The sequence below is a fragment of the Myotis brandtii genome, unplaced genomic scaffold, assembly GCF_000412655.1.
Source record: "Myotis brandtii unplaced genomic scaffold, ASM41265v1 scaffold32, whole genome shotgun sequence".
In the NCBI taxonomy this organism is placed as follows: Eukaryota; Metazoa; Chordata; class Mammalia; order Chiroptera; family Vespertilionidae; genus Myotis; species Myotis brandtii.
The window spans coordinates 14,035,198-14,049,384 of NW_005362269.1; the positions used below are offsets into that span (position 1 = coordinate 14,035,198).

General features: G+C 45.5%; 1 protein-coding gene across 9 annotated transcripts in view; it reads left to right on the plus strand.

Annotated features, from left to right (window-relative positions):
- Positions 1 to 14,187, plus strand: part of TENM2 (teneurin transmembrane protein 2) — a 1,214,660-nt gene that overhangs the window by 1,077,459 nt on the left and 123,014 nt on the right. For all 9 annotated transcript variants that reach the window (XM_005870581.2, XM_005870582.2, XM_005870583.2 and 6 more), the window contains 2 exons: positions 5,864 to 6,064; positions 7,666 to 7,851. In XM_005870581.2, coding sequence (XP_005870643.1) covers positions 5,864 to 6,064; positions 7,666 to 7,851 — 387 coding nt within the window. The remainder of the gene's footprint in view (positions 1 to 5,863; positions 6,065 to 7,665; positions 7,852 to 14,187) is intronic.

Here is a 14,187-nt window from a genome sequence, read left to right on the forward strand (position 1 = left end):
CTCTGCAAAGGCAACTTCAACATTTTGCACAGAAAACTTCAAACTCTTTGGCTCTATGGACTTCTTTATTTTTAAGAACTCAAAGTTTGCCCTAGCCAGTTTGGCGCAGTGGATAGAGCATTGGCCTCTGGACAGAAGGATCCCGGGTTCCATTCCAGTCAAGGGCACGTACCTCAGTTGCAGGCTCCTCCTTGCCCGGGGCCCAGGGTGCGTGCAGGAGGCAACCAATCGATATTTGATATTTCTCTGTTTTTCCCTCTCTCTTCCACTCTCTAAAAATCAATGGAAAAATATCCTTGGGGGAGGATTTAACAAAACAAAACTTGAAGCTTTGTTTTTCCATCATATTTTACATTCAGGATTACTTTGTATTCATTTCAGGTGTGCAGCACAGTTAGATGGACTTTTAAGTAGAAGACAGAAGGATTGTGGAATGGTTCTGGAAGGAATGTGTGGTTTTTCTTCATGTTAATTCGCTTTTTCGCTTTCGCCCTTTTTTCCCCTCTTTAAATTGCTTCCTCTGCCTTTGTCTTTCTGTCTTCTCTTTCCCACTGTCTTTCCTCCTCCTCTTCCTGCCTCTTCCTTCCCCTTCCCCTGTCTTCCTCCCTCTTTTCTTTTGCTTTATTTAAAGAGCTCTGCATTGGGACTCCCTAAACCTATCCGGAAAAGAAGAAACAAAATGCTTAATCCCCGCGCCCAATCTTCCAGTCTTCCCCAAAGCTGTTTGTTTTTACTGTTCCTGGTAACCTGAGACCCATATACTAGTGTATGTCTGTGCAAATACCTCTGAAAACGAATACCACTAGAAAGCAGTCAGGCCCGAAAGACCACTGGTGTCCCTGTCACTTAGAATCACCCTGTAGGGGAAGTCGTCCTGGTTCCCTACCATCACAGGGTGGGGGACAGTGGTGGGTGTGCGGCGGGAGGGCTGGCAGGTACTGACCAAGAGCTCGCTGGGGCACACGGGGAAGTGGCCTCGAACACTGTGGGTAAACGTCAGGGGGTGTCATAAACCGACTCCAGTCTTACATAACTTGAACAGAGACCAGGAGAAAGAGCCCTTCTCTGAAGTGCTCAGAAGCCACTCTGACTAGTCCTGGGGACTCTGCTTAGTTCTTTCAGAAGAGTTAGTACCAAGGTGTTGGGAGCCCCTGTGGTACCTGTAAGGCAAGGGAACTCAGCCCAGCTGCCTCCAGCCGCCCTGCTCTGTGTGTGCCCTTCTAGAACGTGGTATCTCTGGTTGTCCATCTATTGCTTCTCTCATGGACTTTTAAGTAGTGGAAGACAGGTCCTCTCTGCCCCTCACCTACTCCCTTACCTTTGAATCAGTTTAGTGGCTGTCTTCCAGCTGAGCACACATTCGCTAGTCCATCTCCCAGTGAAACATCCCCGCACATCTCAAACCGCCATTTTTTCTCCCCTGTTCCCAGTGAAAAAAAAAGAATTGTCAGCTGACCCAACAACTAAGGGGGAAAGTGAAGCCCCCAGCCAACTCCATGGGAAACAGCTAAAGATGTCCAGGGGACCACCCAGGATGTCCCCACAGAAAAGATCCAGCTGGACACCCTATGCCCGTGTTCTCTCTCAGCTGCTGACTGCCAAGGTGATAAGGAGGGACCTCAGGTGCTATGACGTTCTCAGATGCAAGTGAATCCGTTGTCCCATCCCATTAACCTATGGATCTCCAGGCTTCTGTACAAAATAGCCAACCATGACAGCCCTCGCCACGAAGTAATGACGATGGCTTAGCCTTAGAGACACACACAGACGCTCCCTCTGTGAAATCTCCCATTTCACCGTTTTTAGATCTATGGCTACAGAGAGTCAGCTTCCATGACATTCTTCTTCTAAGATCGTTCTAATATACCAGTGGTAATGCCCTTAATGGGGCCCAGAAGTCTGACCCCCGGATCTTCACTTGTTCAACTCGATAGACACTTTTTCCCTCTGTTATAAAAGGTAGCCTCCCTCTGTCTGCATCATAAAACCAAATTGGGAGTAGGGATGGAGGAAGTACTGATCTAATAATCCTGCTTGAGAGGTTAAAGTTCTTAGAGATAAATGGACCGCAGGAGGCAAAGTTGCACTCACTGAAAACAGGGGAGAGGCCAATAATGTGACCAGAAGGTTAAAGCCACCTCTTGCATCCATCATTTGGAGAGGAAAGTGCTAGAGCTATGACATTGCCCACCTTAGAATTTTTTCCCTCCAGTAAAGATTGTGCATATCTGTCTGAGTGGAATTTCAAGTGACTCCTCAACTTCCCCACTCTCCCGACCAGTCTTACTTAAATGCCCAGAATGAATTAGCCATCCAACAAAACAAGGAAACCACTCGGATCATTACAAAGGGATGAAATCTCATCTATTGATTTCTCCTCCCCAAAAAGAATGACCTGAGTGATTCATATGCTGTTTTCAAAATGGGAAATGGAATCAGAAAGTCCGGATCAGCACTTTTTTTCTTCCATTTAGCTTTTTTATTTCTGATATTCATCACAGTCATAACGTTCAAACAATTTACCTGAAACGGCCGTGGCAATGAAATCAATAGTTGCCATCCTCCATTTTTTGCTGCATAAACATTGTTTTACTATTAACACATTTGCCCAAGAAAATGAAAGGACGTATTCATAAGGTTTCATGCGATGATGTCTGGGGGAGTGGGAAGGTGATGAGTGAGAAATTGACATGTTAGTTGATGTCAGCCATGTTTTCATGTCAGTTTCACCGTTGAGTCATTTTTCAATGACATTTAACTTCATAAATGTAATTCATGGTTCTTCGGAGGTTTATAGTACTTATTGTTTGTGAAACTCCTTGACCTCCTTTTTTATCCTCGGGGATGGAACTTGCATTCACAACCCTTTTTCGTCAAACCTACAGAGGGCTCAAGACTAAATGAGTTCTAATGATCTCAGCTGCCGGGGGGCTGGTGGTGGAAGGCACATGGTACTTAGCTGGTAAAGGCCACTGTCCCCCTTTTAAGTATAACACTGTTTCTATTTATAAAGCTTCGTAACATGCCATCGTCCCTCCCGCCTGCTAAAGACTCTAAGGATGTGGCCACAAGACCCTCTTCTGAAATTGGAACCAAATTTAAAATTCATAGTGAAACTGCCCCTCTTAAAGTCCACACTTAGTTATTCCATCAGCTGCTATAATTATATAGCACAATGGGGCATATTTATTGGTATCCTGACCAGAGAAAGGGTTAGCTCATATTTCTAGATGTAATAAATGGTTCTTTTTATGACATACCAGTCCTGGCTAATAAATCTCAGTGGATTTTCTTCCTCCCTTCATACCATAATTCAGGATAAAGAAGGGTGAGCTCATTTATCTGGAAGAAAAAAATGTCATTTTATTTATTTATTTTTGTATATTACTTTTGATTTCATCCTTTTAAGAAAAAGATTGGGATATAGTTTTTTAGTTTTTTGAAAGCTCCTTGCTCTTGGCACCTCCCCAAACCTTTTAAGTGGGTAATTATAAATGAAGGATAATTTTGGAGGCACATAGCACATGGTGTTTTTGTGTACATTTCGATTTTGCTATGTTAGAAATGGGGTCAGAATAAAAACTAGAACTCAGGGATTTTCTTTTACTAGAAGAGTATGGAAAACGTGGATTCTGAATGAATTAGTTTATATTTTGCAGATCCCAAATTGCACAGCATTCTTCCTCAAAGCAAGAAGTCATTAACACCATTTTTCTTATCAGTCTTCACACTGGAAATTTGTCCCATTAACAACAAATGCTTATAGCAACATCTGTCATTCATTCTTCCATGTAGCAATTGTGTATTGAACACCTACTATGTTCCCTTAACACGTGCTAGGCAGAGACAACAAAGGCATTACACAGCCTCTTTGTAAATGTCTTCTGTGTAGTCGAACCTTTCATTCATTTACGTGCAGATGTGCTCCACATCCTGAATGGAGCAGATCCGAAGGTATCAGAAAGGGTTCATTTCACCAGGAGTTATAATCCCCAAGACAATGACTTCAACATTAAAGTGGTTATAATCAGAGCAAGTAACATCATCAGAACAGCTTCAACTAATAGTAAATCACTCAAATTCACCTGTCTGAGAATGTATACCTGATATTTAAAAAAATAAATAAATAACAAAACAATGGTAGCTTCTGTTTCCCCGTGGCTCAAATAGTTGCAAACTGATTTCCATAAATAATATCTTCCTGAGAATATCCTAATGGAATCCCGAGAAACACCTCTTAACACTGAAAATGCTTGTTTTTGCCTCGAGGGAGGGGTGCTCTTTGGAAACTTCATAGAATATTGTGATTTCTAACAAATCCACGTTCCTCAAGTCTGATGTCCACGTGGCATGGATAAGCTGAATAATGTCATATTTAGAGCTAATGTACACCATTTGAAAACGCATCATTATGGTGTTTACCATAAGAAAGAAAAAAGACACTGTCCTACGAAAAGCTGGGACCCCAAGGGGTTGCTCTCTCAGTGTCATGGTGAACGATTTCCAGGCCAAGAATCTTGCATGTTTTAATCCTGGCATTGGGCAAGGAGAGAAAATGAAAATCTTCTCTGAGAATCTGAACACAAAATGGCATGCACACACTGGAGGGAAGGAATGACACAATCCGTGTGGTCCAAATCACTTCAAGAGGAAAATTGGAAGAGGTCTCAAGCTAGGTGTGCCCCACCCCCCAGGTGATGGCAGAAGCAAATGTTTTCATCAATAGGCCTGGTTTCCAAGCTGTTAAAAATGGAGGAAAGATATGTTTTGGTCAAATAAGGCGATGAGACCTCCCTATTTTTCTGATCTACAAAGTAACATAGAGCCCCCTGCGAGACTATCCACCATTTGCCATTCAAACTCCATGGTGTGCAGAGCTCTCTTCTCCAGATTCCTAGGAATACCTAAGGAAGCTGGTTTTCTAAGTTGACCACCCTTGGCTGTCTGGATGTCTGAAGTTTGGGATCGCATCTCATGCACAAAGTCCATCCTCAAGAATTGCCTTTGTAGCTCACTCCTTTTCTCACCTTGAGTTGATTTCAGAATAATAATCTTCAGGTGACCCACTGGATAGATATCCACTCTCATTATTGAGATGGCCAAACAATCAGACCATGAAATTGGCAAGAACAACAGAATCTAGCCATGAAGTAGTTCGATTGGCTGTCTAGTGGAAGATCGGTGCCACAGCCAAGATTCACCCATCCAGTCCACTCACAGTTCTCTGTGGGGAGGTTACCCGCATTGGATTATTTCCACACCCGACCTCAATTCTTCTATCCTGCACATCTACTAACTCCTTCAATAGGTGTGTGCTCAGAAAATGAAAACTCATTTTAGGCTTAGCCTAAGTGACACAGTTTAGAAAGTCAATCGTTTATGAATTGTATTGATTTTCTTTTTAGTCTTTTGTTACCTTCTGAAGTCAAGTATGAGTGAAGCTAGAATGAGCCTCTCTACTTTCTCTCCAATAATGAGGGGTAATTGGGTTTGGCAATACCACACACACAGGTATCAACATATTCATGTTCCATCTTAGAAACTCTGATAGGTTCCACTAAGGCACCAATGTTTATAAATGCAAGGTTCTCAAGGTTGAATGGCACGCCCCTATATCTGATTCATCCTAGTTCTGCTTGAGGAAGTCCCTTTTTTCTTTCACATTCTCTTCAAATTTGAGATTTGGTGTTTTGACAAATAACAAGTCTTGAATTCTTCAAGGGACCACGTCAGTATTACCTGGCTGTTCCATTTGCTTGCAGGGGGATAGGAACTGGTGAGCCACTGGTGCATTCAGCTGGTATCTGGTGTCTCGTGGCCCATCCCCCATGAGTGATGATATTTCCCTCTTCGTCTTTTCCAGTTGACTGCTTGGATCCTACCTGCTCCAGCCATGGGGTCTGTGTAAATGGAGAATGCCTTTGCAGCCCTGGCTGGGGTGGTCTAAACTGTGAGCTGGCGAGGGTCCAGTGCCCAGACCAGTGCAGTGGGCACGGCACCTACCTCCCCGACACGGGCCTCTGCAGCTGCGATCCCAACTGGATGGGTCCCGACTGCTCCGTTGGTAAGCCGTGAGGTCTTCTGCTCACTTTCCCCAACACGTGTGTCCTGTGTCCTCCCGTGAGCCCAAATGCATGGGCATCTACTCCTCACACTCAGCTGGGGACATAAGGCCTTTGGTCCCTGGACTTTGGTCTCATAACTCTCTCCTCCTCCATCATGAAGTCAGTGATCCTTGAGAGAAAAAAAAAGCCACTGCATAGGTCCTCGTACCTCATTGGTCCATCCCTGCAAAGGGATGAGGGGCCCCGGAGGGATGCTTCCATTTGCATTATGAATTTCCTTATGTGTGCTCCCTAAAGGTACCAGAAAGCCAAACAGAACAATTCAGTCCCAGGCAAGCTGAATGGAACATCCTATAAAACAGAAAAGAGGCTCCCTCGGGTGCAGCGAGAACCTTCTATAAAACTCCGCAGTACTCCCGTGGCAGGCAAATAATGAAGTTGTGCTGTACACTTTGTTTTCCTAAAATTAAGAGTGTGTGTCTTACCTCCCAAGTGACCTTACAATGGAATGGTTCAACAGTTCAAGCCAGCCCTAGCCTTCCTGGGAAGGGTTCCCCTCACACTGACAAGTGCCCATCCAAGCAAGTGATCACGGTCCCGCCCCCTTCCTCCGGTAGCGAGACAGCTGTCAGATTGCCAGGCAATCGGGAAGTGAATCTATGCAGAGCTTTGCCGACCGTGGGAAAGAAATGAATATTTCATTGCCAAAAGCAAAAGAGAAGCGTCAGTTAACGTGGGCTGTTTTGGAAACCACTTGAGTCTGGCTTCAGCTCCAATGCTGGTGGTCCAGGCCAAACCCTGCAAAGGATGAGGGGAGGGGAGCCCACTGTGCTGATGACACGCTGTGTGACCCTCCCCCGTGGTCTGATTTCCCCTCCTGGGCCCCACGAGCCACGCCCCCCTCAGTAGTCCGTCCTGAGGATGAATGTCCGGCACGTGCTTGTCCTCGCGTGAGAGGTCTGGAAAGCCAGAGAGTGCATATCTGTCTGTCTGTCTCCTCCCCACGCACAAAAGACTTTGAGCTCCTTTGAGAAAGAGGCTGTGTAAATGCAGCACAGCTCCAGTGTCATCGTTGCTACAAGGTGCAGGAATGACGTCACCATGTGGCCCCCAATGGGCCTTTGATCAGTTCAGGCTCTCAAGGGGGACAATGACCCAGCAGGCTAAGGAGTCAGATTGCCAGGTCTCTTCTCAGGGGAGCACCTCCCAGGGAACTCCGCCAGAGTGGATGGCCACGCCGGCCCTCCTACGGTAGCCTCGGCCCCACAGCAGTGGTTCTCACACTCTGGTGAGCATCAAGCCCACCTGGAGGACATGTTAGAACAGATTCCGGAGCCCCACTCCCAGTTTCTCATTCAGCGGGTCCAACCGAGGCACAGGTTCCCAGGGGACCGTGCTGCTGCTGGGCCAGAGAACCGCTGCTCTGCAGAATCCGTAACAATGCACTCGTCCCCGGCCAGTGGAGAGAAAGGCCTCCCAAGGTGACAGAGTGCTGGGCCGTGGGGCCTGCGCCAGGGTCCCAGGCCAGGTGCGTGGTCTGGCCTCCCGCGGAGGGTGTCGCCAGGGTGGTGTTGAGCTGTAATCATTGTTTTTCTTCCAGAAGTGTGCTCAGTAGACTGTGGCACTCACGGCGTCTGCATCGGGGGAGCCTGCCGCTGTGAAGAGGGCTGGACAGGCGCCGCTTGTGACCAACGCGTGTGCCACCCCCGCTGCATTGAGCACGGGACCTGTAAAGATGGCAAATGTGAATGCCGAGAGGGCTGGAATGGTGAACACTGCACCATTGGTAGGCAAACGGCAGGCACCGAAACAGGCACATATTGCTTTATTTTCATAAATCGTAGATCGATAGTGATGGTCGTGCATTGCAACCGGCTGTTCCTTCAGGGACACGAGTGCTCTCCAACCTTTTCGCTGCCTCTCCAAATCCCCACGGGGGTGGCGAAGGGAAAAGCAAGGTTCCTTATCGGAAAAGGCTTTCCCTGCTTTCCAGAATTCAAGATTGGGAGGAAAGGGACCGAATTAGACGATCCATCCAAATTTCTGATCTTGAGGAGGGGAAATGCACATGCATGGGAAATTGTTGGGGCCTGGAGATTCAAGCTCCCCAATGACTGTGGTCTGCCTGTCACCCCTTTTTCGATGTTCACCCAGCTGGCTGGGCCCCTGGATCCCTGCTTGCTGACAACAATTGAACTCGTTTATTTTAGACGAGGTTGGATGCAGGCAGGCTCCCAGGTTTCCTGGGTAGCCAAGGACCACTGTCATAGGTTTGAGCATTCTCTTGCTATCCCTAGACCAGGCTTCCTCCTGGGCCCATCCAGTGACACCCCCGTCACTGAATGTCTCCTCTGGTCCCATTTCATTCTCACTCAGCCCCCTCTCTGTATAAGCTTCCGACTGAGAGGGTTTTAAAGATCATTTCCTTTGTTGAGAAGTAATAGTTCTCAAGTGTTTTTTTTGGAGGGGGGGGGCATTTGTTTGTTTTTTGTTATCCTTATAGTTTGAGTGGGAAAATACTTGATTGACTGTACCCAATGCCCCTTAAGTGAGGAGAAGGACGCCAAAGCTCTGGTTTCCACATCCCTCAGACAGCTGAGTGCCCCTACATCTTACCTCCAGTTTTCAGCTCTGCTGTTTTATCAAGTCAGGTCCGGGGTCCATTTCATGCCAAGCTGGCTAATTCACTTGCTTGCATGAAAACGCTCAGAGATGTCTCCAGCCAAACTCCTGCCTTGCCCCCTTGAAGTCACTTGGGTTCTAGCTGTCATGTTGGGGGCCCTCTTCTCTGTCCCACCCCAGAACCCTAGTCATAGGTTGTCCACCTGGAGTGAGAGACGGGGGTGAGGAGCTTATCCAGGGCTGACTCGTGGGGCCAGACTCAGTTTCCCATGCTGTTCATTTGGGCGCTCAGGCAGAGGTCAAGTGCACTCTGCATTAGACTTCCCTGTTCCGTCTAATTGGACCTCCAAGGGGCAGCGCGCCGATCAGGCCACGGCCGTAGCACTGGGACCCTGCCGGGACAGCCTGTTGGCAGTGAATTGTTTTTGCAATCTCTCAATGATGCTTCAGACCCTGCTCCCCCTGCAGCCACTTTCATCTTCAGCTCCCTGCAGAGTCGGGGGGAGAATTCAGAAGACTTTCAGGGGAGGGGTGTGCACAGCCCACTGCAGGACAGTTTGAGATTCTTACTAATAGCTTCCACTGTCAGGGACGTTCCCTGTGCTATATTTTTGCATGCCCACTGTGATTTTAAATACTTCCCAGTTCTCCATACTTCTATTGCCCCTGACCTCCCCCCCAGAAGAGCTCTTGCCCCCCAATAATCTTTAGGTAGAAAATCTACTTTCTTTCCATCCACACAACCCAGCTTCCCTTCCCCAGGGCTCTCCCCTTCCCACATCTTGCCGAGGATGTAGTGCCCCACAGGGATGCCTGCTGGCTCTCTCCTCCCTACCGCCCTCTCTACTCTGGGAATAGCAAACCACAGCCGGCGGGGCAGAATCTGGCCTGCTGCCTGTTGTTCTATGGCTTTTGAGCTAAGAATAGTTTTTACATTTATTATTAAGCATTGAAAAAAATTTAATATCTTCTTGCACTTGACAATTACATGAAATTCAAATTTCCATGTCCGTAAACAAATGTTGTTAGTAGACAGCCACACCCTCTCATGGGTGTACTGTCAGTTTCCACATGTGTCGCTGCGTTGGATGATTGGGACCGAGGCCTCCTGGTCCACAAAGCCATTTGTTATCTGGTCCTTTACAGGAAAGAAAAAAAAAAGGCCAATCCTGAATTAGAGAGTCGCACAATTCTTGATGGAGAGAGAGGAGAAAGAGAGGTGGGTCAGCTTGGATGAGGAGAAGGACCCCTGTTGTGGCTTGAAGGACATCAAGGGCCGAGAGAAAGGGAGAAGGTGCCGGTATCAGCACATGGAGTGGAGAGAAAACTAGAGTTGAGGTGAAGTGTCTCTGGGGCCTTTGGAAATGAGATGAGAAGATGACTCAGTAGAAAATGGTGAGGACATAGCCAGCAGAGAACACAGGAGATGTGTCATTCTAGCTAGCCCTCCGGGAAGGATGCATTGGAAAAAGGTGTTTCTGCTACTTGAAATGTTTGGTTCAAGATTCACATCTTCATGCGTTAAGATACATGAGTTCTTGAGAGTCATAGAGGAAATGCAAATTTATATGCCACGTCAAGCTCCCAAAATGAAGAGAGTGGTGATCCAGGCAAGCCTCTTGTTCAGAACAGTGATCTCTCGTGACTTTATGAGTTACTTACAACTGTGTAATTTTCAAAGATCTTTATCACCAAGTCTTTGCTTGTAAGAAATTAGAGCTCTCTGGTTTCATTTGTAGGATAGATGCTGTCTCCTCATAGCTGTGTTTCCTGGGGTTTACTCAAAAAAAAAAAAAAGCCAGACATACCTTGGTTGCTGAGACTTGCTATTCAGAAGCTAGAGATGTTCATACGCGCATAATTGCTTCCTTTGCTTTTCCACCTCTGGAAAAAAAAAAAGACATACCTTGGTTGCTGAGACTTGCTATTCAGAAGCTAGAGATGTTCATACGCGCATAATTGCTTCCTTTGCTTTTCCACCTCTGGCCCCAGAGCTGTTGCGTGAAGTTTTCATCTTTTATTTTGAGCAGACACTCCTGTCCATTCATTTTAAGTAAATGCCACAATTTACAAACACAGAGAAAGGAAAGAGGGGCTTCTTGGTTCACTCCAAGCAGAACCTCAAATGCTGTATTTTGAAAATAGAAAGTGATGAATAGAAAGAAAGAATGAAATGGCACCTGGTCTGCAAACAATGTACTGGGGGATTTGGGGTAAGGGGGAGCACTGGGTGGCTATGGTTGGGGAAATTGGGTTGCCTGTGGCCTATTTTCAGAAGGTCATAGGGAGGCTGTTTGCTTGGGTCATTGCCAATAGTCCACTGAATAACTCCCATCAGCACTTGTGGATCAGATTTATTTTGCTGAAGGAAATAAGATGATAGATTGCGGTGGCGGGGGTGGGGGCGTGGAGAGGATGAGGGTAAAACCATAGACTTCTAACACAATAGGGTAGAGTCATCGGGATCTAGCCATGTTTGGCCAAATGCACTTTTGGAATTTTTTCAGCCAAATCATATTTTTTATATTTGGAAAGTGAGTACATATCACTAGAGATTAAATATAAGGAATACCATTTCGATGGTAACCATTAGAGCTAAGTTATTGGTAGCCTGGATTCCACCAAGCAACAATTCTTATATTACCTCTTCTAACAAGTTAATACAAGGTATGGCTAAAAGTTACAGAATTGCATAAAGAAGAAATAAGCTTTGAATCCAAATCAAGCACAATTCATGTATATCTTTGCAATATATTAGCATTATTTGGATAGGCTGCGTTTATTCTTATGAATAAGTCAGAAGGCATATTGTGTGGGTAGAATAGCTTTATTCTAAAATGGGTTGTTTTTTCTATAACCTGCCCCTACCACCACAGCCACCCCTTATTAATACAGGGGATTTAACTGCAGAAAGCCATCCAAGGCTATAGCACCAGGGCATAAAGGAACCAAAGAATAGGTCAAAAATCACGACCAACTATGGTAAACTGGGAGAGGCGTCTCTTGCATTATAAAGAAATAGAATAGATGTTAGTTGTGTTTTGTGAGCAGAATAGTTGGGCAGTACAGGGAGAAACCAACAATCATGTTGCCATTGAATGCAAGGAGGAAAGCTAATTATCTCCTGAATGTGGACTGTCCAGACATCCATTCTGAATAATACAACCTAACAGCCCATAGAATAAATCCACCAACACTAGGCACCGACCCTAGGTGAACTGTAGGGTATCTGAGCAGCGAGTAATGTCTGTAATGGTTATTTCAACTTGTTTGTTTTGTCTTATGTGATCCTGACCTCCAGTTGCTTTTCAGAATCATGAGGACTCTGTTTCTAGGACCGTGTGGGGCTGAGTGACCTGCCCATGTGCCACAAGTCAGGAAAGTTTTCTCTTTCCTCTGTCGCACTGGGGCCCTTCTATTTTTCCTCTTTAATTGGTTGGGGGAAGAAATAGGTTCTTATGATGTTAATAAGGAAAATGAGTCTTTACCCAAGGTAGAACCAGCCGTGAGAGGATCTGATGGGCTGATTAAGCGATTGTCATCTAAAGTAGACAGGTCACAGTCCAAGAGGGAGAGAGCTTCAGAACTACAGGGAACAGGTTGGGAAGAAAACGACTGTCAAAATTAGCCAACTTCAGACTGAATGCGGCTGCTCTGCATCGCAGTCCGGCTTCATTCTATGTTACGGAAACTTTCTTCTTGAAGCTATTACCCTTGAACATCGCACTTTTGTGACTCTACGCTGAGATCAAATTGAGATGACATTAACCACTGTGGAAGGGTCTGTGGAAGCAGCTAATTCTCCGATTGGTTAATTAACCCATCCTCTGGGGGCCCTGACTTGGAGTCTGGCCTAGGAGCTTCATCTTTTTTTTTTTAAGTAAAACCCTAAAGTGATGGTCTTTCATGTTAAAAATTATAAACAACTCTTAGCAAAGAACAAAAGATGTCCCACTTCTGATTTGCCCCACCTCCGCCCCCACAATTTGGCCAAAATGTGAGCCTTCTTATTGAAGACCGACAATTGCCATGTGCCCAGAAGTTCTCGCTGAATCTGGGTCAGGCGGTCTGCAGAGGTTTCTTACCCAAACCCAGAACAAGGGCCAGGAGGTAGAAGTTACAGGGACACATTTTCACGGCACTGCAAAAGGTGAGCTACAACGGAAGGGGGAAACTGCCTCACCAATTTAGAACACACGTGGATGAGATCTCTAAGTTCCTGTCCACATGTCCAGAATTTTATTGCTTTTGATGCAAAATCATGAATGGGCTGTTCTAGCACAATCAGATCTTTCTTCTGTTGGAGCAGGGAGAGTTTCCTGCTTGGCTCCATAATATACATTTTACATTAAAGGGTAGATCGAGCAGAGGGCTGGCTCAGCTGGTGATGTGTTGTTGAATTATTGAAGATAGTCAGTGGTGCTTCGCTGTTAGTCTGTCTGCTCATCTTAGTTCCAATCTATATCCAGTTTATCTAGTGCAGCGGCTCTCAACCTGTGGGTCGCGACCCCTTGGGGGGTCAAACGACCCTTTCACATGGGTCACCTAAGAGCATCGGAAAACACATATATAATTCCATATTGTTTTTGTGATTAATCACTATACTTTAATTATGTTCAATTTGTAACAATGAAAATACATCCTGCATATCAGATATTTACTTTAGGATTCATAACAGTAGCAAAACTACAGTTATGAAGTAGCAACGAAAATAATTTTATGGTTGGGGGTCACCACAACGTGAGGTACTGTATTAAAGGGTCATGGTATTAAGAAGGTTGAGAACCACTGATCTAGTGTATCTTTGGTGCATTGAAAGACATTCTTAGTCTGAATAACCAGGCTCCACTTCATCCATTTATATTCGTGTTTGTTAAAAGAGGGAGATGGTGTTAAAGTAGGGGCTCGTCTATCTGTGTCCACTGCTCTTGGACTCAGGACAATGCAAGTGTGATAATGAAGTGCTCAAGACAGAGGCTTTTGTGTGCATCTTCCCAAGGTCAAATCTAAGCAAGTTTCCTAATGTCTGTGTGCCTCAGTTTCTTTGTCTGTAAAATGGGGATACTAAAACTACCTACCTCACTGGGTTATATGTAAAGTACTTGGCAGAGTGTCCACCATACAATAAGAGCCAAATAAATGTGAGCTGATGTCATCATCATCACCATCACCATCACATCATTATCTAGTACCAGTGTAAGAAACTAAAGGGCAGGGAGGATTATCAAACTAAATTCTCACTAACACATTTCTACTAATTTCGACCTCCCTTTGACCTATCTGCCTCCCATCCATCAGGCAGTTGATAGCATGTGAAAAATAACACCGACCCACTATTAATTTCCTTAAAAAAGTCCTGTAACGTGACTGGAACCTGGTTCTTACAGAGAAGCATAAACTGCCTCTCTTACCTGGAATTAAACCTGCTTCTCTTACCAAACATCCCAATAGTACCTGGAATCAAAAATCTGAATGTCCTTATGTCAATAGAGGCTTATTG